The sequence below is a fragment of the Helicoverpa zea genome, chromosome 11 (assembly GCF_022581195.2).
Source record: "Helicoverpa zea isolate HzStark_Cry1AcR chromosome 11, ilHelZeax1.1, whole genome shotgun sequence".
Lineage (NCBI taxonomy): Eukaryota > Metazoa > Arthropoda > Insecta > Lepidoptera > Noctuidae > Helicoverpa > Helicoverpa zea.
The window spans coordinates 10,875,804-10,898,063 of NC_061462.1; the positions used below are offsets into that span (position 1 = coordinate 10,875,804).

Consider the following 22,260-nt stretch of genomic DNA (forward strand, 5'->3'; position numbering starts at 1 on the left):
GGGTGGTACCCATATTAATGAGCAAAAAACTAAATAATGACCTTAAGAAAATTGGTTTGACATTTTGCAATTAACGCAACGAGTGACGCATTAACTTAAAAAACACTTACTTTTAGAACAATAAATAAATAAAATAAATGAATTAATTATTTTGAAATTATTATAACAGAGGGATCAAATAAAAAGGCCATAATTTGTAAAAAAAAAGATACCATATAATATATTTATAATAACGAATAGAGTCAACGATATTTACAATAAGCCCAGTTCTATAAGAACTTCACTCCGCCGATGATGTTCACCGGCCGCCCTTTGTACTTCTTCGATATGTCACTCTCGATCTGTTAAAAAAACATGAGATTGAGTCTAATAAGTAGAGAGAGTGAGATTGAGTAATAATAATCTAGTTGCACAAAATACTGAAACTTTACACAACTTTAAGTCGTGCTGTCGCATCAATTTACATAACTGAGATATTTGAGTATCGCGATATTTGAGTACCACTTAAAACAGAGTGACTTTTCACTATTCGACTGTTTATCGTCCAACAATAAATGTAATATTGAATAAAATATAATTAAAACTTATACATAAAATAGTCAAAATCAGGCATCCCATCTTTTCGCATAATTTTATATATCCTAATATACTAGCATACTCATTATCACATATTTCTATAAAATAATTATTGTTCAGCATGCAGAATATTTCTTCTAAAATATCTCATTTTATTTTTTATCATCTTTTAGCACAATTTACCTGTGCCTGCAACTCCTTGGTTCTATCAACGATGCGCGGGACAGCTAGTCGCATAGAGTCAGCTCCTGTTTGAGTTGGCACACTTGACAAGGCACAATGTGCTTTCCTGTGCCTGCAACTCCTTGGTTCTATCAACAATGCGCGGGACAGCTTGTCGCATAGAGCTAGCTTCTGTTTCACTTCACACACTTAACAAGGCATAATGTGCCTACCTGTGCCTGCAACTCCTTGGTCCTGTCCACGATGCGCGTGAGCAGCGGCCGCAGATGCGCCGCCCGCGCCGCCGCGCCCGCGCCCTGCTCCGCCGCGCGGCTCGCCAGGCGGGACAACTTGTCGCATAGCGCTAGCTTCTGTTTTAGTTGAGCTGTTAGGACGTCTACGTATCTGTAAGAAAGAATAATTACATAAAAACTTAAGTTAATATGTATAGTTCATCTTACTGGAGGTAGAGTAAGTCTAAGCTGAAATGAGCCAGCCCTACACTTATCGTCCATTCTGCTTGAAAAATGCGCCAGAAATTGAAATTCACTTTTAATATGGGGACTAGAATGAGATGAGAAGGTAGGCAGATAACAACAAATGCCTAAGTGAGTAACCGATTGATACCCAAAGTGTTAGGCTAACTAAGCTATATACCTAGGCGAGTGTCTCACTGACACCCATAATGTTAGCTAACTAATTCACGTACCTAGGCGAGTACCTGACTGACGCCTAAAGTCAAAGCTCATTAAGCAACTTACCTACATTAGTGCCCAACTGACACCCGACATGTTAGCTAAGCTACATACCTAGGTGAGTGCTTCACGTTATGCAGATGGTTGATTTCCGGCGCGGTCAGCTTGGCGGTGGCGATCTGTACCGCGTCCAGCATGGCGGTCAGAGCTGCCGAGCTCTCTGTGGGCAGCTGCTGTAGTAAGCTGAAGGAATGACTGTCGCCCGAAGTGTTCGTTTCGTATAGACGCATCTTGAGGAATGACTCCAACTGAAACGAGAAAAAAAAAATCAGAAACTTTAATTCGCTAATCAGATATGTGATAGAGGCGATTGAATGAATACGTGAATAAATGAGGGTGTGTGTTAGTAGTTGGTGCGTGGGTGAGTGAAGTAATGAGTGTATGAATACATAGTTGATTAAATGAGTGTGTAGGCAGGTAAGAAAATGGAACAAGTGGGTGTTTGTTCGAATGAAACGGTGGGTAAACGTTTTATTATTTATTGAAAATAAATTAATGACAGAGTGAGTCAGTAAGTGAGTGGGAGAGTGAGTGTGTAAATGACTTTTTTTCTCAGTTTTTTTTATTAGTACTGACCTCGACGAGCTGGTCAATGATCTGGTTCCTGGTGGCAGGGTTGTCGAGCAGCGTGAGTGCATCCTTCCCCCGCGCCACTCCCCCGCAGACGCCCTGCTCCTCCAGTACTATGCCAGACTCTTCGAGGGACACGTGCGCTAAGTCTGCTGATAGATCCTAGGGAAAACACAAGGGGAAATAATGAGATAAGAAAACTCAACCACAATGAGCAATAGACAGACTTTTGCGGGCCACGTCAACTTTGGAACAGTAGGGAACCCCCCATTAATTTCTCATATTTCATGTAAATTCTAGACGTTTCTCGCAGCTTCACCCGAGTCCGGTAGAAACTAATCGTATGTACCCGGATTAAATATAATGTCACCCGGAGATATTGTAGCTTCCACTAGTAAAACAAGTTATGAAATCGATTCAGTAATTTGGGTACAACCAAACCAATCAAAAAAATCATCTTTATAATTAGGTTCTTTATTGAATAAGAGATTTTTATTATTTATATTTAAGGGGTTATTTTACTTTATACTCACAACGTTCTCAGGCGCGGCCACGTCGATGTTTCCCCAATCGATTTCACCGCCCGCGTCGCCGTCGCCAAAATCTATGTCGGCGGGCGCCTCTATCGAACCGAAGTCTATTTCCGCGTTGTCACCGAAATCTATCTATAAACGAGAACAAGACTTATTTATATAAGACGTGATTTTTGGTCTGCTGTAAATAATTTTACAGCAGAACATTCATAAGCGAATTTATAAAAATCGTAATTTTTTTGTCATATAAAAATTGTGGAAAAAAATTAACATTAAAATTGTAGTTTATCTTTGTACAATTTTTTTGGAAATAAATGTAAATATATAAAAGAAGATAATGGAATGCAATAAAGTATTGAATAATCAAAAAAAAAGAGCGAAAAAACACTTTATATGCTTTTTCTTCTTTCACAGTTTTTCTGTAGGTTTCACAGTTTTTCTATTTTTATATAGTAACTCCTACAAATCAAATTAACTAGGTATAAAAAGAAAAAACTTTGCTATGAATTTAGTAAAAAGCTAAATTACCTGATCACCAGCACCCTGATCTTCATCATCCAACTCAATATGTACAGGATCGGGTTCCACACTCAGAGGAGCCTCCCCATAACTCCACTCGTACACTGTGGTGTTGCCATGCTCAACCACGTATTGTAGCAGTGGCAATACTTCAGAACATTTGTCGCCTAAAATGTATTTTGAAAATGCAGAGTAAAGGTCTATGCCTGGTTGGAGAGGCTTTAGGGATTTGCCGATCTGAAAAAAGTGGTCATTTATTTAGCTGTGAACTATTTATGTACTTATAATTCATATTACTTTCCTCTATGATTCATATTATGTATAGTGTTCAATATCTGAATAGTACAGCTAACTTCAGGTCAGTGGTAAGTTTTATAGGAAAATCATACTTATTACTATTGAGTTAAGGTGCATGACAGTTACCACTGATGTGCGGTCTACCGTACATTTCAACTGCCGTTTATTGTTTTCCGAGAGTTGATCAACTACCTAGAAAATTGATCAACTTACGAGTGTTGTTATTTTCCGGTGACGTATACATAATACAAAGGAATTTTATTAAATTATCATAATCAACCTACTTTTAACGTGAAATTATTTGTTGACATACTATTTCCCTAATAAAAAGATAAACTTTTGACTCATATAAAATATTTTAAAAAATTTATTCTTCAAGTCTCACCTTGTCGTATATATCAGGCAGTTCTTGCAGACGGTCCACCAACTCCCTCTTGATCCTGTCACCTTGGATACCGAGCTGCTTGCACAATGTCAGGAACTCAGACTTGCTTGATGCTTCATTCTTTAGGAAATCTGTATGTTTCTTCTCTAATTCCTGCAGATAAAATTTATTATGTTGTTTGAGAAGAAATAATAATGTCATTGAACATCCTTGGCAGTTCTTACAGGTAGTCAGAAGCCAGAAAGTCTGACACCAGTCTAACCAAGGGGTATCAGGTTGCCTGGGTAACTAGGTTGAGGAGGTCAGATAGGCAGTGGCTTCTTGTAAAGCACTGGTACTCAGCTGAATCCGGTTAGACTGGAAGCCGACCCAAACATGATCAGGAAAAGGCTCAGAGGATGATGATGTTTGAGAAGAAATAACAAGCCTTTCAAAATACATAGTGGTTGAAACTTGATCATGATCATTATTTAAGAATCTTGACATATCATATAACTAAGTTATTGTCTATTGTAAGCTTCTTTTGCAATGGGTAACTGAATTCAATATTATTTCATTCTTTTCTTCAGACTTTTAAAATACTTTTAAAGGCTCCAGCAGACCGGATGCGTATGCGTAGACGTAAGCGTAGACGTGCACGTACCATGAGTTGTAATGTATGGAAATGTATGAGACAGGCCACACCGCTTGCGTAACGACGCGCACGTCTACGTTACGCAAGCGGTGTGGCCTGTCTCATACATTTCCATACATTACAACTCATGGTTACGCCGTAACTACGCGCGTGACTACGACGTGGTTACGCATACGCATCCGGTCTGCTCGAGCGTTAAAGGCCTCAGTCAGCTAGTCAAATCACCATACCGATTAATGCTTGGCAATTGCACAGCTGGTAATGATTTGGTCATTATTTTAGTTGAGTAGAGTGTATAGGGAAAATAGTCACTATGTTTTCAAACTTACAATTTGCAACTGATCCTCCTTAGCAATCTGCTTCTTCAGACCAGGTATCTCATAGTTGATGTTCCTGACTAGGATTTGAGCTGCCTCAGCCAAGTACAGGTTCTCCTTCTCATAGCTACGAGCTATGTCTTGCCAGTCTTTCATCCTCTGTGATCCATACCTTGAATATAATCACACTAATGTTATGAAGAAGAAAGTTTGTGAGTGTATGTGTGTTCGTCACTTCTTCTTGTCAAAACAACTGAATGAGATTAAATGACACTTGGCAATAACATAGCTACAGGCAAGTTTTTATCGCTAGCAAAAGCTGTATATACTAAAATACAATTCAAACTCATTTATTTGAAACCTAAGGCTAAGTTACAAAGTTTGAAAAGGTATTTACTACAAGTTCCCTAGCAACACATGTTTATGGAATCCTAGGAATTAAAATTATTTCTATTGCAACTATTCTTTACTACATAACTGATATTGTGCAATAGTAACAAGACAATAGTCCATTGTACATATACTTATGTATAGAAATCACCCCACAACCACAGAAAGTCTCATTACCCATAAATTATGTCCAGAATGCACAAATCTTCTATTAACTATAGCAAGTTAACATAATAATGTACGGAATTACACAACAATACCTTCCAAACAGATTCTTAGTGTCCGCCTCAGTTAACTTCAGTATGTCAATAATCTTCAAACAGTGGAAGTAGTTGATGTAGCTGCCAGCCAGCAGGCTAGCTATGTCATCATGTTTAGGCATGTCCTTCAGAGCATTGTTGATCTTCTCCCGCACCGCCGGAGCGCTCTTCTGCCATTCCTTGCTCACATGACGACGGCTAACCAGCCAGTCTTGTAACTTACCTATATTAATGTCTATGGGGATATTACTCTCCTAAAAAACAAACAGGTTATATATGATATCAAATTGTTTATACGGTTCCAAGCTTTTACTAGGTGAAAAATATTACTCACGTCCATTTTTTTATCACTTTTAATTTATGAATTAGTAAAACGCAATAATTTTAACTTTAGCGTGTAATTGTCAATTTTACGAGTTTCCAACAGAAGCTGTTTTTGTTATGACGTGTCAACAAAACGTATGACGTTTTTGATACGTAGTTGCCATTTTTTTCTTGTAAATTCTACTAATATAATAATTGGTAGCTTTGACATTGCTCCAAATAAATTAAAATGACGGTGTTTGTCGGTCAATATGACTGCCAAAGAAAACTGTATCAAAAATTACCACACCTATGTGTATACTTTTTTGGTGAGATTTTATTATTTTCACACACTTCGGACTTTGTATAAGAGTTACCTATAAAGAGGTATCTTTAAAACATAGCAATTTGGTAAGGTTTTTTATACCTACCCATAAGATTTACTTTGGCACTAATACTCAGAAGGATGCAGAGTTATCAAGTAATATGCACCGTCGAAATTAAGTAACTATTTATTAGAAAAGCTAGCTTGACTTTATTATTCAGTACGCATTGTATTTTCACTATTCGAACACTTACGTACATACACTTAGACTTTGTTGATAGCCTACAAGGAGTAAGTGATAGCCTTATTTAGGAAACCTGAACCATTAAGTCTGAAATCTCCAACCCGCATTAACGCTCAATCCTTCTCCATGTGAGAAGATGGCCCAGCAGTGGAACGATAAAAAGGCTGTTTTAATCTTTTTTAAACATTATTCTTAACGACTCATATAATCACGTAATAACATCTTTAATTTACAGACATACTAACTTAACCGTTCATGTTTAATATAGGTAATCAAACTATATTATCAAGTGTCGAACCCCGATACCTTATCAGTCTACCTATACTTATGAATAAATAAACAATTTTACTTATCTCTGCCACCAGTACAATTTCGTTGAGTCGATAGATAAACGCGCACATGGACTCATTAAATAGTTAACGTTATTAATTATTCAGAACAATCAGGAAATTGTTAAGAGTGTTTCAATTGACATGATCAAAAGCGATAACTTGCAGCAGTGAACATTAATCAAGCTTGAGTTCATATAAATCATTTATTTATCTTTTTGTGCATAATGAATGATGATGATCAATCATTTATTCATAACAAGTAAGTAGGTAATTTTATGTAAGCCATTTAAGCCCACTGTGCATGATAGTATTGAGTCTCATAATAATAATTAGATTTAAATTCATGAAGTGGATTTTTAGAGCTGGCATGAACAATGTAACTGGAGTAAGTAAATATTTAGCCAAACTGCAGTCATAATGCTGAATGTCAGTAGTTAAATACTAGATACCATAGCTGACTAAGAATTAATTGTGAGTTAATTGGTCCAAATTCTCCGTCAAGTGGTGTTCAATAAGTTATTTCGTTTTAAATCACTAATCAGAATAAAAAGTATATTGTAACAGAATTACATAAAACAGAACCCAAATTTTAAAACGTTTTGTATTAAAAAAATATATTAAATTCGATTACTGATTTTCTAATTTCTAATATAAAACTACCAATCCATATTTTTTGTTAACAGTAACACTAGGTTAAACCAAAACTTTTTTGTTTTGTTATAATCTTTAATTGTTTTCTTTTATTTAATTAATTTGACTGTGATAACTTATCACTATTGCACTTGCACTTTTATTAATATCATTTTGAAGAAGTGAAAGTCCAACAGACTCACAAGGTAAATAAGGATTACTAATATTTTGTAAGCAACTTGAAAGTTAGCATTTTACGGAAATGTTGTGAATGTGATTGGCGATTCCAAGGTTTTAAACGAATTCTAATTTAAATAACACGATTCTTCTAAAAAATAAGTACATTTCCATTCACACTGATGATACTAACAAAGACTTGGCCACTTTAACATTCCAATTTAGCAGATGGAATAAATTAAATAAGTATAAAAACAAGTTTTGCTCTTTCATTAAAATTATATCTTTTAAAGTGCTTAAAACACATTTAAGAATCAGTTTTATTTTAACTGTAGGACCTAATCCTAATAAATCCGATAATCTGATAATAATTATATGTAATTTATTGCTTAACTGAATTTTTTCTCTTATTTAGTTGTTACCCAAGCGTGGTGCGGGGACCTGACGACGGCGTGATCTCAGTGGATGTCTCCAGAGACGCTCTAGTGGACTCCATGACAGATATGTCTGAGACACCAATACCACCTGATATTATTGCGTAAGTTTACTTATTTTTAAGCAAAATTGAGAAGTTATTTGTAGTAATTGTTACGTTATTGCTCTTTAGTTTAATTTCTTAAGACTTATGTACTAGGAAATTTTCCTAAATTTAAGGCATTCCTGCTCAAAAATAGAATACATGATGTAGTAACATGATGTAAACATGATTATTTATCCTTTTGGTGACTATGTGAAACAGAGTTTTACATGCTAGATTAGTTCACAATCAGAAACAGTTGATTTGCAAACAGTTCTATAAATTAATACTTTACAAGCAGCTTTAATTTTGACAAAAATAATACTTTATCAAAGCTAGAATAAACATTATATTTCACATATTTCAGGTCAGTAGACACACCAGGGGAACATGAAGAGAATGAAAAATTGACTCTAGCATATGAGAGGCTTTATGACATACCAAAAACAATTGTGGAACGGTTCTCCGACCACATCAAGTACCTGGATATTAGTCACAATAAGATCACGTAAGTTTCAAATTATTTCTACCAGTCTACTTACTACCAATTCATATTTAACTACTACTGAAGAAAAAAGACTCAGAAAAAAATAAAAGTTAACTAAATTAATATTCTACCCATGCCGATAAAGAATGGGATTAGAAATCACGACAGCTGTATTTACCTCTCGCTCATACACTATAGCACATGAGCGAGAGTTGAATACAGCTGTCGCGATTTCTAATCCCATTCTTTATCGGCACGGGTTGTAAAAGTCTGACTTGGCACAAAGGGTTCCCTACTATTATCTGCCAAAATGTCAACTGTCCAACTATTGTGGTTCTTAATATGTATTTTCAGCCCTGTGTCAGTCAGACATACAGAAAAGCCTAAAGAATATGGTCCCATTTTAATTTCTGTATGCAACTAAAAAAGCTATTGCTCATCACACTCAAGGCAGTACACATTTAATTATCCTAAACTTTTATTTCAGAAACCTAGATGCGCTGGTTTACTTCAAGAGCCTCACATCCCTGATAGCAGATGACAACCCTATCACAGAGAACTGTTATCTACCACCTCTGCCTAAATTGGAACTCTTGTGGTTAGTACCTCCTTATTATTCCTAATCTCTAATGGTCTGGCAGTACATAAAAAAAAAAACATTCCAAATTCAAAATAAATGAAGGCATTTGTTTGTATGGATTCTGCTCATTTAGGTCAAATAAAGCGCCAAAAACTGCTAGTGTGAAGCAGTTCTTATACCATTGATTAGGTAATTTCCTTTGACGAAAATAAAAAAACATAAATTTATTTTTTAATGTCTTCTGGATGAAACAGGATAACCTGTTAGTACATGAAAGATGAAGTATTATTATATATTTTGAATATTATGACCAATATTATCTATCGAGCTATTGCTCAATTTGTTATTATTGTTTACAGTAAACATTGAGTTACTTTATAGGACAAGGTAATGATAAAACAAGATAGTTAACTTTCGATTATCTTTATGATAATCTTAACACCTCAATGTTATTGTTTAGATAAGTGTATATCTTTTTATCAGATTATAGCCTTTTAAAATCAATAAAAATGCTTTTAAAATCACCCTGTAATTTGTTACATAAGAAAATGCATCAAGATAACTATTTAGCTGGTTATTGTTATTTATTTACAAGAAGAAACACTTAATATTTCGATTCTATTATGATCACAGATGAAAGACTGAAAAGGTTCAAAACAGTATTGTTTAGTATTCAATATGTTTTCGCTATTTAAATTCTTCATTCTAATTATTAGTATTACACCATTTATAGCTTCCAAAGCCTTTAAATAATATATAACTAAAACTACTTAATCCATTTTCAGGCTGAATCGTTGTCAGATCACATCACTTTACCCATGGGTGGGCAAACTGAAGGAGTCATGTCCCAACTTACAGATCCTCTCGTTAATGGGTAACCCAGCAGCACCCAGTTACTTCAACGGAGGCACCTTCTATGAGTACCTGCAGTACAGGTAAGAATTATCTTGTAATTAGCTTTTGTCAGCGCATTTCCTGCGTTTCAGTGGAAATATAGATGGAACCGCAACTTGGATCAGTGTCATGACTGCGATATCACTGCCAAGATTCATCAAAATCCATCCAGTATTTTTTTGTAAAAGGGGAACAAACATCCATTGATACATTCACGTTTATAAGATTTTCTATCTTTCTACGGTCTTGTTGTAACTTGTGAGCATGTAGATATCTGTCAGAATAATTCACCTTTCTAACCAACCTCCAAGACAGGAAATTTTAACTTTAAAGCTCATTTTGGTTCCCCCTAGGAAGTCCCTAGATGTTTATTTCGATTTTTTGTCTCTTAAATATGTTGTTGTATACTTACCTATTTTCTGTACCTTCCGAGGAACTTTACCATTACATTTTACTCATTCCAGGCTCTTCGTCATATCCCAATTCCCATCCCTCCATCATTTAGACGACCGTCGTGTCACGGAAGACCAGAGACTGGAAGCCCAACGTCTATACAAGAGACCTTTCTTCGAGCGCATTGTCAAGCCTGCTGGACTGTCACAAATAGTGAACTCTTCCGTCACTTGGAACACTTTCCAAAATAAAATCACTACGTTGCTGGGTAAGGATAAACAGAATAGGAATTTGTTGATTTAGGTAGATTTTAGACCTTAGGTGTATGGAGTAGAGTTGAGATTTGAATGACATTGATATGAATTTGTGCTGGATGTTTAGGCTATTTCTTCGTAGTAAATAAGCCCATTTTCATCGAAAACATAAACATCAGTTTTGCTTAAAACAACTGTTTTCTTTGAGCATTGACAGTGAACTTGGGTCTTAGTTGTAAGAGTTATTTCAGCTGTTAAAAAAGTTACAAAGGTGCCTCTATATCTGCCGAATGTATTTTTTAGCTAATTTCTACTATTTACTGTTTGCAATAAAACATAAAGAAATTACGACCTAACTATGGCAATATGTTCATAAAATTGTGATAATTATCTAGAATTCTAGAATAATCGACCAATGTTGTTATAATTATAAGGAATTTAATTAAGCGACATGACACGTGTTATAATTTTTAATTATATTTTATTAAACGTTTAACAAATACTCATATTCCTTATTATTTAGAAAACAACTTAAAATATTCTATATATGGCATTTAGACTTAAAAATCTACTGTAGTAACACAAATGAAAATATACACTTAATACTTCCAAAGAAGATTGTTGATATTCGAGTTCTAAAGTTACCCTAGTTCATTACCTTCAATCAAAAATAGACGGTGTTTTCCAAGCAGTAAGGTCGACATAGGGTATAGCATTATAATCATCGCATCTGTACTTAGGATTGTAGGCGGATTCCACTTCGAATGCCTTCTTTTGCACGTAGTATACGCCGTCCGTGTTGTCGCAGATCAAACGAGCCATTGATGCTTTCTTTATTTCTTTTAGTTGGTCTGAAAAGGCGTAAATTCACTTTAATTTGTTTAATTGACAGATTTGTAGTAGTCTTTAGTATGACGGAAAGTGGAGAAAAAGCTCTTCAACCTTTATCTCGGAAATAGGTACGGTTTGAAAAAATAAATAGGAAGTGAGTGCGCCTTACTGGACCTGCATCGTAAATATCGGGTTTTATATACTCATTCATTGAAGTAAGTAGGTACGTATTTATTTTTTTCTTATATTAACTTTCAAATTTTGAATTGAATGATTTTTGATCGAACTGTTCAGATAAAAGTGTTATTCGATTATTTTAAATCTCTATGCCATAGAAAACTGATTCAGTTTTTTTTGTCTCAAACAAAAGAGACAAAAACCAGTAGGATTCCAAATTGCCTGTCTTACCACTAGTAAAAGAATGCGGCATCTCCCCATTGTCATAGAAAAACCGATCTCCGAGTCTGGTCCTGTAGAACTGTTCAGCCACAATGCACTGGAAGGTATGCCCCAGTATGGAGCCGTACACGTCACGCTCCATCGCTCCGCCCACGAATAGGTCGATGTCGTCCACACACTCGTATAGGTATTGGAGGGCGTTTATGCGCTACAGAATAAAAAAATATTGTAAAGATTGTTTGCATAGAAAATATAAGAACCTATTCCTTGTATATTCTCCTAAGGCCGGCTGTCGACCGCCCGAATCAGTTGCTCGAGTTGTTCTTGTATGTGCGTCCATAGAACTCTACAGTTTCCTGTGCAGTCGACAGCTTGGAGCTGTCGCCCCTGACTGCTTCAAGCGGTCCGTGTATGACCGGCCTTACTTGGCCAGGCAGGTATGTCGGCTTGAGTCCAGAGTTTAATCCTATTGTGACTCGAATACTAAGCTGATTTTGACTAAATTTATGCTTTTGGGAAAGACCTAAGCTGTTACTTTGATATCACAAACAAACCCTTTGGAGTTTTTTTTTAGTACTTACGTCTTGCGGTATTTCATTTGCTAAGTCCTGGAAACATCGTGCTCTCGGAAGTCCGCAAATCTCTCTGAAACATACAATATACCCAAATACGTAATAGATACTTATCCCAAATCCAACTTGGACACATTAATCTTCTATTCTGTTATTTTTATGTAAAGGAACTTTTATAGAAATACCTATAATCATTATAAGAAGCAATGCCATGATCCCTGCCCCTCTGTATGTCCATAGCTATGAGGTCCATCCCCCATTTATTGTTTGACTTGAACAGCAAGTTGGTGATTTCCCCCGAACAGAAGGGGTCTGATTCCCCCTCGTTTTGTGCTATGATGCCGCGGACTATATCGTCAAATGACTCCGGAGTGGATTCCAGGAGGCTTGGGTTGAAGTAGTAGTCGCTTAATCTGGAATTACAAGTTGGTAATAATAAAGTATAAAAGAAGATATAAAAAAATCACAGCCAATCCAGCAAACACTATAAAATTGAGGTACCTTATGCAATCCAGGGAAGCTGTATATTAGGAACAACTTTCACTATAACTGGAACCAACGGAATAAATACCAGTAATTGGGACAGATTGACTTTACAACCATGTTGAAGATCTCTTGAGAAGACTTAGAAAATCGCAGAAACTACATAGTATCTAATCTCGGTAGGTTGCTTGCAAGAATTTAACATTATATCGAACTAACGTAAAATGTATAACTCTAGTAAGCAAAACAACAGATAGATTATTGAAATCCGCAGCATTACCTGTACAAATAAGCAGCATTGTAGCTACTAGGGCACGTCATAATATTATCACTGATGAGGGTGTGCAAGAATCGGAAGGCGGCCGCTCCGAACCCGTTGATGACTCCAGGGTTCACGTCAGGGTTGTAGTCACGAGTAAATAATGTGGAGGGCGATATGCGGTAGTAACGGAGGTAGTATTCACCTGAGAATGAGGAGAAATGTTAATACTTGGTACGCCTGTTTTTTCAGAAGAGTATATAAGAAGAGTAAGCAAAAGCCGTCATAATATAGGTCATATAGATATCCCTTAGGTACGTTGACATGCAACGTGGGATAAGTCCCGTGTTATGAACGAGTACTAATTAAAGAGGCAGAATTCAAGACTGAGTTGCTGCAGTTTTTTTCGAAAAAGTCAATATTTCGTTTTCCCGGTAATCAAAAACAATGACGTCATATTCAGCAGAACTAGACTAACGAGGCAGTAAATTGTACCTAATTACATAGATAATCCACTTGCAATTACTTATTCAGTTAAAATTAGCGGCCAAGTACAAATTCGTCATGGTGATCGTTAGCTATTCTAGTCCAACAGAGACTTTATCAATTTCCGTGTAATTAAGCCGATGCATTCAATGGTTTATCGATTAATCGTATCTATTCTTGTAACTCTACATTTCGCGTAATAATATGAGTGATTGATGCAGTTTATCTGTGTTACCGAAAATACGAATGATTAAGTTAGCAGATTAAAATCCAAGGATGGCAATACAGGACCCTGTCTACTCAATAGTAAATCTCAATATTAGATGCTCTTGTTAATAATTTTGTATCGTTTAAAAAACTTTGCAATTTCGCCAATTTTTTTACCATTTAAACGATTTATTTGCTACTTCGACACGTTATATAGACAGGACATCAAATAAAAAGAGAAAGTGATTTGTAGCAGGAGACTCAGCTCAGTATACGCTATGCATGCAAATACAGCACTGATTTTCAGCTGGCTCCTGAAATGAATTGCTACTAAAAACACTGTTGTCTACCTCTATGTAGAAAACGTCCACTTAAGAGCTTAGAAGTAGGCTCATTACCTCCTCATCGACTGCTTAAGAATAATTCTAGAATATTCTAAACCCCTAACCGAGATTAGCAGGCAGCCACTCCTGGTACGTGATATGCTGTATCTCAGCGATGATGATCCTCCGCGCCTCCTGGTACAACTTCTCGTCACTCCACAGCGGGTTCAAGTCTATTAGGATTATATATCTATAGTTCGGACATCGACCACTTAAGGATTATTCTAGAATATCCTAAACTAACCGAAATTAGCAGGCAACCACTCCTGGTACGTGATATGTTGTATCTCAGCGATGACGATCCTCCGCGCCTCCTGGTACAACTTCTCGTCACTCCAAAGCGGGTTCAAATCGCTCAGAGTATCGGCTATCCGGTTATGTTCCCTTAAGAACAGTGTGTGAAGCATGGCTAGCGTTGGGGTTTGGTTTATTCTGACGTCACCTAAAAAAAAAAAGAAAAATTTGAAACATATTTGTTTGTATCTACAGAACGGATTTCAAAAATTCTCTATATACGGTTAGGAAAAGTAAGTAGTTTCCACGGGACTCGAGTGATAGTATTTTTGCAAGTCAGTCTAAGTTTGCAGCAAAGTAGAAATAAAAAACACCTTTAGACTTTATTGTTAAATAAGTGTTAATTCAATGACATTGTAACTTTAATTATGAAGATTTCATTTGCAATATATAGGAATTCATTTATTGCATACAAATGTCGTAAGTAATCGCCGTTACTTAGGTACATAGGTAAACTCTCGCATTTTATTATTTAAGTATCTACTTAACAATTTAATTAAGTAAATAAAAGATAGTTAAATATCTTGGTAGGTACTGCTGAATTTCTTAATTCAAATCAGTTAAATCGTTAACAATATTTTGCACTAGGTAGGTAGGTACATATATACAAAAGCAATTTTACCAGCCAAATAACAAGGTTCCGAGGAGTTCCTCAAGTCGCAGACAGCAGCCTTGTCGCTGACACTCGGCAGGAACCCTCGGAGGCAGTCCTTCCTGGTCTCCTGTCGCAGGCGCCCCCCTGATCTGCTGCGAAGCTTCGAGGCCAGCTTCTTATCAGAACCGTAGATTGGAGACCCGTCCAGGTAGCTGGTGACTGTGTTCATCTTTAAGTAAAGGGGGGTTTTAGTAGCTTTGGGAGAGTTGATAAAGAATTGAGTTGATAAAGATTTATATTAGAGGTTTTTTTTAACACGCTTATTTTTACTGAATTTGAAGGATTACCTGCTCCGCATGACCCAGGCTGCAATCGTCTCTTGGTGTGGTGACACTCCTTACGAAGTTGAGGCATTTGATGCCATGGTATCGGTAGAACTGGTCATCATCAGGCACTGAGATCGGGATACATTTGTCGTTCTGCCACTCTGTAGGCAGCATCTCTCTGCCGTTGGCTAGGCAACATTGCATACCTCCTTTGTCTAATTATATAAAAAAATACGATAGATAGATAGATGTATTTATTCGCATAGAATGTAGATAAAAACATAATTAGATGTTATTATGATGGATGAGTGAGATAAGCGACAGTAATAACTGAATTGGAGAGGCCTATGTCCAGCAGTGGACTGCGATAGGCTGATGATGATGATGAATAACTGAATTACAGAAGGATTTGAGAATAAATTGCTTAATTTGAAACTCAAAAACCACAGAAAGCGATTAATACATAGATATTTTTAATTGCTGTAGCTATGGAAGGTTCCAATTCGAAGACAAAGCATGGAAGACTAGCAAAAGGCTCATTATGATGACTTGAGACAGAGCCATTTCAATCTGACAGGCTGATGGATATGATACTAAACCACAACAAAAACAGGAGTATAATCTACAACAGCAGAATCAAAATTACCAGTGACTTCCATAACCTGAAACAGCAGGTCATGTGTGATGAACTGCCCCCACTGCATGTTCATGTTGCTCAGCACCCGGCTACCTATCGGCTGGTCTGAGAACAGACGAGTGGAGAGCACGCGAGGGTTCGGCAGCTGACGACCGCTTTTTGCTACTGGCATGGCGTAGATACCTGGAAAGGGTTGATGGAGTCTTTGAATGGAGATTATGATGAAAACATTGTGCGGTGTCAGAGAATATCAGTGAAAAAACAATATTTTGAAAGAATTATTCGACTGCAGACGTATCAATGAATCGGTACGATATTGTGGGTTCTTAGGCCAACAAGCAGTTTCCCGCGCGTTTCGTCCGTTAGGTGAATACCAGTTGAAAACTATATACCTACCTATTTTGAAAGATTTATTCTAACTCCAAAATTAGCACCAAATAAGCATTCGTTGCTTTGGATTTTAACAAGTTATTAAGTAAGTTGGATCTTCTTATCAGGATCCATCTTCACATACTTACCGTCAGCATACCGCGGCGTGGCTATCCTAGTGAACGGCGCTCCTCTCCTGCCCCACTCCGGGTGCTCCTCATTGTTGCACGTGCCGTCAATAGTCCGGTACTTGCTGGGGCAGCAGGTCAGCTTCTGCTTGCAGTATGCTGCGTCCTTCATGCGGATACCCTGGTGCTCGAGGAACGAAGTGAATGTATTTGGAGTTGTGCCGGTGCTGTGGAGTTTATTAGAATGTGGTAAGAGTAATCTGGTTAGTTATGTTTATTTCTAGTTATTGACAACAACGGGTGCAAAATAGAGTTATTTTGCTTCTACACTTGTAGGATGGGCACTTGTCAGTAACTATACAAACCGGTCAAGTGCGAGTCGGACTCGCGCACGTAGAGCTCCGTACCAATATCTAGTGTAAAATGGCCAAAAGGGTATGTTTGTACTGTACTGAAATATTCTTAAATACTTACTGCCCTTAAATATTTGTTCTATTCTAGTTTTCAGCAACAATAATACATCATCTGTGAAAATTTCATCTATTACGGTTCATGAGATACAGCTTGGTGACAGACGAAGTCTCGGTAATAAGGTCCCGTTTTACCCTTTGGATTCGAAAAAATGAAATTGTTGTTATCTATACCTACCCAGAATATATTTTCATCTGCAGCAACTTAGTAGCAGCGAGAATCTCGTGAGAAGTATCGCACGCCTTCTTGACTTCTGGGGGCAGGTTAGCGGAGAAGAAGTGGAGCATAGCCGGAGAAGAATCTTCTAGACTGACGCCGCTGCCTACCAGCTCGTTGCCTCGACGCGCCGCCGCTCGAGAGAGCTCGCGACCACGTCGGATACATTCGGCTACTACGTCGGAGGGAATCGGGCCTTCCTCGTCGTCTGTGTTCGAATTTCAAATTTTAAATAGGTAGGTAACGTATTTTTTTTTTGCTTTTTAATAACTTATTTTTATTTAATGACTAAGCCACCAGAGAAAGGAGCTTGTCGGTAGCTACTGCAGGTTCCGGTCTTGTATGGTCTGAACATGGTCTTATGCGTACTTATTGATACGCGAATACGCGAATTTGTTATTGCGAATGCAACTAAATCTATGTACGAACATACATAGGTACCTAAAAATAATTTAGTTATCGATTTAGAAAAATAGCAAAGCTGTTATGACATAACACAAAATACATTTCTAAGAAAGCGAGTGCATCGATCGTGAAATTGTTAGAACGCAAATGTGTCTATCAAGGCAAGGTAGCAGTACCTAATATCGATGACTTGCACCATAATTAGTGTCTGGGAACTTCCGAGGAATGACTGTTTGCTACTGCAGTCATGGATACCGGAATATTAAAACGTCATATTCAGGTTTATGTTGACGGCTGAATTTAGTAGTGTTTTAACAGATACCTATTTAGCAAAATTATCAGGATAAGTCTTTATTTAATTAATTAATTGAGATATGTGATTTGAGGTCATAAATACAAGGCCAGGTCAAACCACCAATGAATTCAAATCACATTTCTAGATAGTAAATAGCAATAAGTTCCAAGTAAGTTTTTGGAAACGTATGGACAATTATAGAAGAAGTATTGGAGGTTTTACTACCTACAGTGAAAGCCTAAAAGGTCCATGAAAAAGCTTTCACCTTCGTTACTACTGGAAGCACTAAAATACTCACAATAGGTACTTACCCATATAACAAGAATTAGTTTTAAACAAATCTTCTAATAATGACTTAGTACTGGCCAGTATAGGCGAAACCACAGGAAAGAGGTCGTCAGTCAAGAAGTCTAGATCCCACTCCGACAGACAACATCCTTTAACATTTAATAATAAAAACAGAAACACAAACACACGCAAAACAGTCCGTACACGAAATACTCTAATCATTGTCATAATTACTAGCACTTTTACTAATGGAAATAGGATGAGCAATGCTAATTCCTGTGCCGCGAAACTGTGTCACTAAAACATAAGTTTTGAAATTAGAACGTTAAAAAATGGCGCTCGTTTTCGTTGCTAATTGCACTCCTTAATAATGCGATCAAGATCAAAAAGAGGTTTTTTACGAAGAAAATTCTGGTCCTAATTATCGAAAGTTCGATTCAAAACTGAATTACTAACACACTTATTTGTAAAATGCGATCAAAAATCAACGTAATCATATCACGTATGTTACGTTAATTTCGATTACTTGTAGGTATATACGTAAACAGTACAAGAGGATAAAGCATGTTTAGACCTTATCATGTTGTCACAATTTCCTTAGGTATTTGTTGCAAGACCCATCTATCTGATTACCTAATACAATGTTATTGATTCTTATCTCTGTTTAATTAAGTAATCCAATTGCATTATTATAAGCAGGTAATTAGAATTATATGTGTTAATTAAGCCATGTAAAACACTTATGGTTTTTCAGATTTTTTTGTTTACAGACTTATTTATTTGATAGTTTTACTACATCCTGCCTATCTATCTATACCTACTAATATAATACAGGGAAACTTTTTTTGTTTGCACCGTAAAGGCACTGAAAGTGCTTAACTGATTTGAAAAATGCTCTCACTGTTGGAAAGCTACACTATTCCCGGGCAATATAGGTAGGTACTTTATCCCGGTACAGGAAGAAGAAAATTTTGTTTCAGAATTTATTTAAAAAATACAAAGGAAAAACAAAAACAAAATTAAAACAAAACTTTTATTAAAAATATGTATTCATAATTGTTAATGGCACGATTTTACACTAATAAGGTAGTGGCAATGAGGTAAATAAAAAATACAATTTTATAATTAACCTTTTTACAATCCATACATTTTATAGTGGTAAGTACCGTATTTTGACAGTTGACAGCTGTCAATTTTTAAGGAAAAAATTGCATTTTTTGTACTGAATGACAGCACTGTCAACTGTACCAAATAACGGCCAGACGGCATAGAATACATCGCGATTCAAATATGGAGTGTAACCATAGTCCAGCCTTCTGACGTCACTGGGGAGGTGTATGCCCATAGACTTCTCAGAATTGAGTACTTAACCTTCGTTCAGCGGAAATACGATAACTTGTCGTTTGGCCAGCTTATCAAACTTTTTTTCCTCAAACAATGTATAATTTCCTTTTCTAATAGTCTTTTTCACAAATGGAAATAAAGGAATAAAGAAATAAACATATCGAGATTAATTTAACTGTAAAAATATGAAGGTGATAACCATATTTTATACATTTAAGAAGGCACTACAACATTTGTATCAGAATAGAATAGTATGACAAAACAGCCAACATACACACGAACAGTCACGTGCAATATAAATATCTTATATACCATAGCATTTTAAACATAATTAAATATAGAATTGTTCTTCTTAGTTTTAATTCAAAGCGCACTGTTTGTAACACACGACAGCAAATCAACCTATCTCTCAAATCTGTCAAATGTCTTCAATTGATATTCAACCTCACAATAATGGAAGGTCAATGTTAATGTTGGTAAAATTTGACAGATACGGGTAAGTTAACCGGCATCTAGTTGGGGATACTACAGATTTAAATAAAAAATAGTAATTAAGGCACATTGTTCTAGTCTTTGGCATGTCACTGCATCCTTGTTCCACAAAATTACTCTTACTCCAAATACTACTTTACTTCTACCATAAAATATATTATATGTTATATAAGTCATCATAAATCACAGAATCAACAATAACAACGATTTCCCACCAACGGATTTTCCGCTCGGATTTTTCTTAATTTCAAGCAACTAAAACCTATCCCGCGTTCATCACTTGAACATAACTTATCAATTGTTTGCTGTCAATTGCGGGAAAATCGAGTGGAAAATCCGCGGTTGTAAAAGCGCTGTAAGCAGAAACTATAGGTATCTTAGCTTCTGACTAGGGATGTCATCTATTGAACAGCTGTACTCTATGGGCAGTTTTTAGTTTCGTTGTGTATTAGAACCCGCAGAGGACAACCCTAGCAAAAGACCTAGTAAGCGTACCTCTTTTCTTAATTAAAGACAACATTAAAAACCGTATATCTGGGAGGATGATAAAGGTGATTCCACCTTATTTTGCTTAGTCATAGAGTTAGGGCATAATGCCTTAAGTATCCTAAGATATTTATGAAAATTACGTAAGTGCCTACAAATTAATTTGTTCAAAGACTCGCGAGGAAACTTATTTAGGGCAATAAAATTAACATAATCAATACTTAACATCAATATCCACCTAATTTAACTATAAATACTTTGGTAACAGTAATAAATAAATATACACCTACTACTGACTTCACTAAAATTAAATATCTTCTTAATATAATATAATAGTCTTGTTAATTCTTGCCTTCAGACACACTAGGACAACTAGATTACTTTTACAAATACCTAGGTATTGCATAACAATACCGCAGTCGATTCAAAATAGAAAGTATTTGAATACTATTGTTATTTTATTTTGACCTTTAAAACCTCGAGACCTGACCCAGATCGTGAGGTCAACTGTCACTTTTGCACGGTCACATACTTATCTTTAAAAATATAAGTACCTTCACCATTAGTACAGAGAAAATATAAGAATTAAGAATACTATTTACATAAAATACTCATTGTTTAAGAAATTAGCGTCTTAAGTATAGACGGAACGTGTAAAATGCAGTAATCACATTTATTCCATTTACTTAGTAATATTTTGTGGACATGTAAAAACGTCTTACTCTAACAGAGAGGATTACTCCGATATACGCACTCGGATGCTTCACATTATTTAAAACAATTAAACTTTGTCACAATATCAACAATAAACTTCATACCTAACTAAGAAATATTCTTACCAGTGTAAGCTAAAACCTAACTTCTTGACGCACACTGCCGTTCTAAAGACGTGGTCCCAAATTTTGCTGCTGATGCCGTAAGCTGAAAAAAAAAACAAATTTTTAATTTGGAACTCTTTTAACTAAGAAGGGTTTACCTAAATGTGAGTTGCGAATTTCAACTTTAACGATAACTAACCAGCCTCAGGTATACCTGCTTGCCATTTATCCGCCAAATCGGCGATTTGACAGTTGAAAATGGTTTGGTAATCGTTATATTTAAATGGAGCAACTCACCATAAAAAGTTCTAAGGTAAACTTTTTTTAACATAATGTAGCCAGCATAATAAATATTGGGATCAGTTTATAACGCTGGCTACACAGTACTCGTAAAACTCTACAAAGGAAGGAAAATCGCATTTTGCTTATAGTTTTGAAAGAAAGAAAAAGAAAGAAAGAGTCCCCTTAAGTACCTAATAAAAATATATTATCTAGCTATGAATGTTTACCTATCTGTTGTGATTAGAATATTCAATAAGTTGTGTCAGGGTAGTAATCTGCGCGTTTACTATGGTTTTTCCTTATTTAATCGAGATTATCTTTGGGACGCGCCGATAAAATAGGTAGATAGGTTTTAGGACGTTTATCAACCGATATATTATTATTTTGTTAGCTAGTTATTCTTCCTATAATTTATTTAAACTTTAAATAAAACTACTTTTACGTAAAAGTAGTTTTATTTAAATGTCTAATATTCGCGTAAGTGTCAGAAATCAATATAATTTAAACTTTAGATAAAACTTCCTTATCGAGTAGAAAAAGGAAAAATTTATAATTTAACTAATAGAAAATAGTTTGCCGAAATTTAATCGAAACTAATATTTTCCTTAGGGAAACATATAGGAAAAAAAACATCGAATATTGAACACGCTTATTTCATGA

The 22,260-nt window shown here is 36.0% G+C and overlaps 4 protein-coding genes across 5 annotated transcripts in view; 1 reads left to right on the forward strand and 3 right to left on the reverse strand.

The window, feature by feature from the left end:
• Positions 1-193: 193 nt before the first annotated feature.
• Positions 194-5,880, reverse strand: LOC124634384 (CDK5 regulatory subunit-associated protein 3). Its single transcript, XM_047169952.1, has 10 exons — positions 5,733-5,880; positions 5,399-5,652; positions 4,761-4,920; positions 3,798-3,950; positions 3,125-3,352; positions 2,597-2,728; positions 2,070-2,225; positions 1,548-1,741; positions 972-1,143; positions 194-341 (listed from the first exon to the last, which is right to left on the reverse strand). Exons 1-10 carry the CDS (start codon positions 5,736-5,738, stop codon positions 270-272), a joined length of 1,527 nt encoding a protein of 508 aa, XP_047025908.1. The 5' UTR covers positions 5,739-5,880; the 3' UTR covers positions 194-269.
• A 756-nt stretch (positions 5,881-6,636) lies between these two features.
• LOC124634385 (leucine-rich melanocyte differentiation-associated protein-like) lies at positions 6,637-11,036 on the forward strand. Of its 2 annotated transcripts, none has more exons than XM_047169953.1 (6): positions 6,637-6,861; positions 7,825-7,947; positions 8,294-8,434; positions 8,901-9,011; positions 9,779-9,928; positions 10,352-11,036. In XM_047169953.1, exons 1-6 carry the CDS (start codon positions 6,827-6,829, stop codon positions 10,581-10,583), a joined length of 792 nt encoding a protein of 263 aa, XP_047025909.1. In that variant the 5' UTR covers positions 6,637-6,826; the 3' UTR covers positions 10,584-11,036. The 2 variants fall into 2 exon arrangements, with proteins under 2 accessions (XP_047025909.1, XP_047025910.1); XM_047169954.1 differs by lacking the exon at positions 6,637-6,861 and adding an exon at positions 7,282-7,438.
• LOC124634383 (peroxidase-like) lies at positions 10,992-18,879 on the reverse strand. Its single transcript, XM_047169950.1, has 12 exons — positions 18,202-18,879; positions 17,152-17,398; positions 16,525-16,730; positions 16,016-16,189; positions 15,391-15,584; positions 15,071-15,272; positions 14,399-14,596; positions 13,100-13,283; positions 12,522-12,749; positions 12,346-12,409; positions 11,774-11,972; positions 10,992-11,385 (listed from the first exon to the last, which is right to left on the reverse strand). The coding sequence occupies exons 1-12, from the start codon at positions 18,404-18,406 to the stop codon at positions 11,195-11,197; spliced, it is 2,292 nt and encodes a 763-aa protein (XP_047025906.1). The 5' UTR covers positions 18,407-18,879; the 3' UTR covers positions 10,992-11,194.
• A 313-nt stretch (positions 18,880-19,192) lies between these two features.
• LOC124634212 (dihydroceramide fatty acyl 2-hydroxylase FAH2) overlaps positions 19,193-22,260 on the reverse strand; it is a 29,664-nt gene continuing 26,596 nt past the window's right edge. Inside the window, exon 6 of the mRNA XM_047169648.1 lies at positions 19,193-21,421. Coding sequence (XP_047025604.1) covers positions 21,336-21,421 — 86 coding nt within the window. The 3' untranslated portion in view covers positions 19,193-21,335. The remainder of the gene's footprint in view (positions 21,422-22,260) is intronic.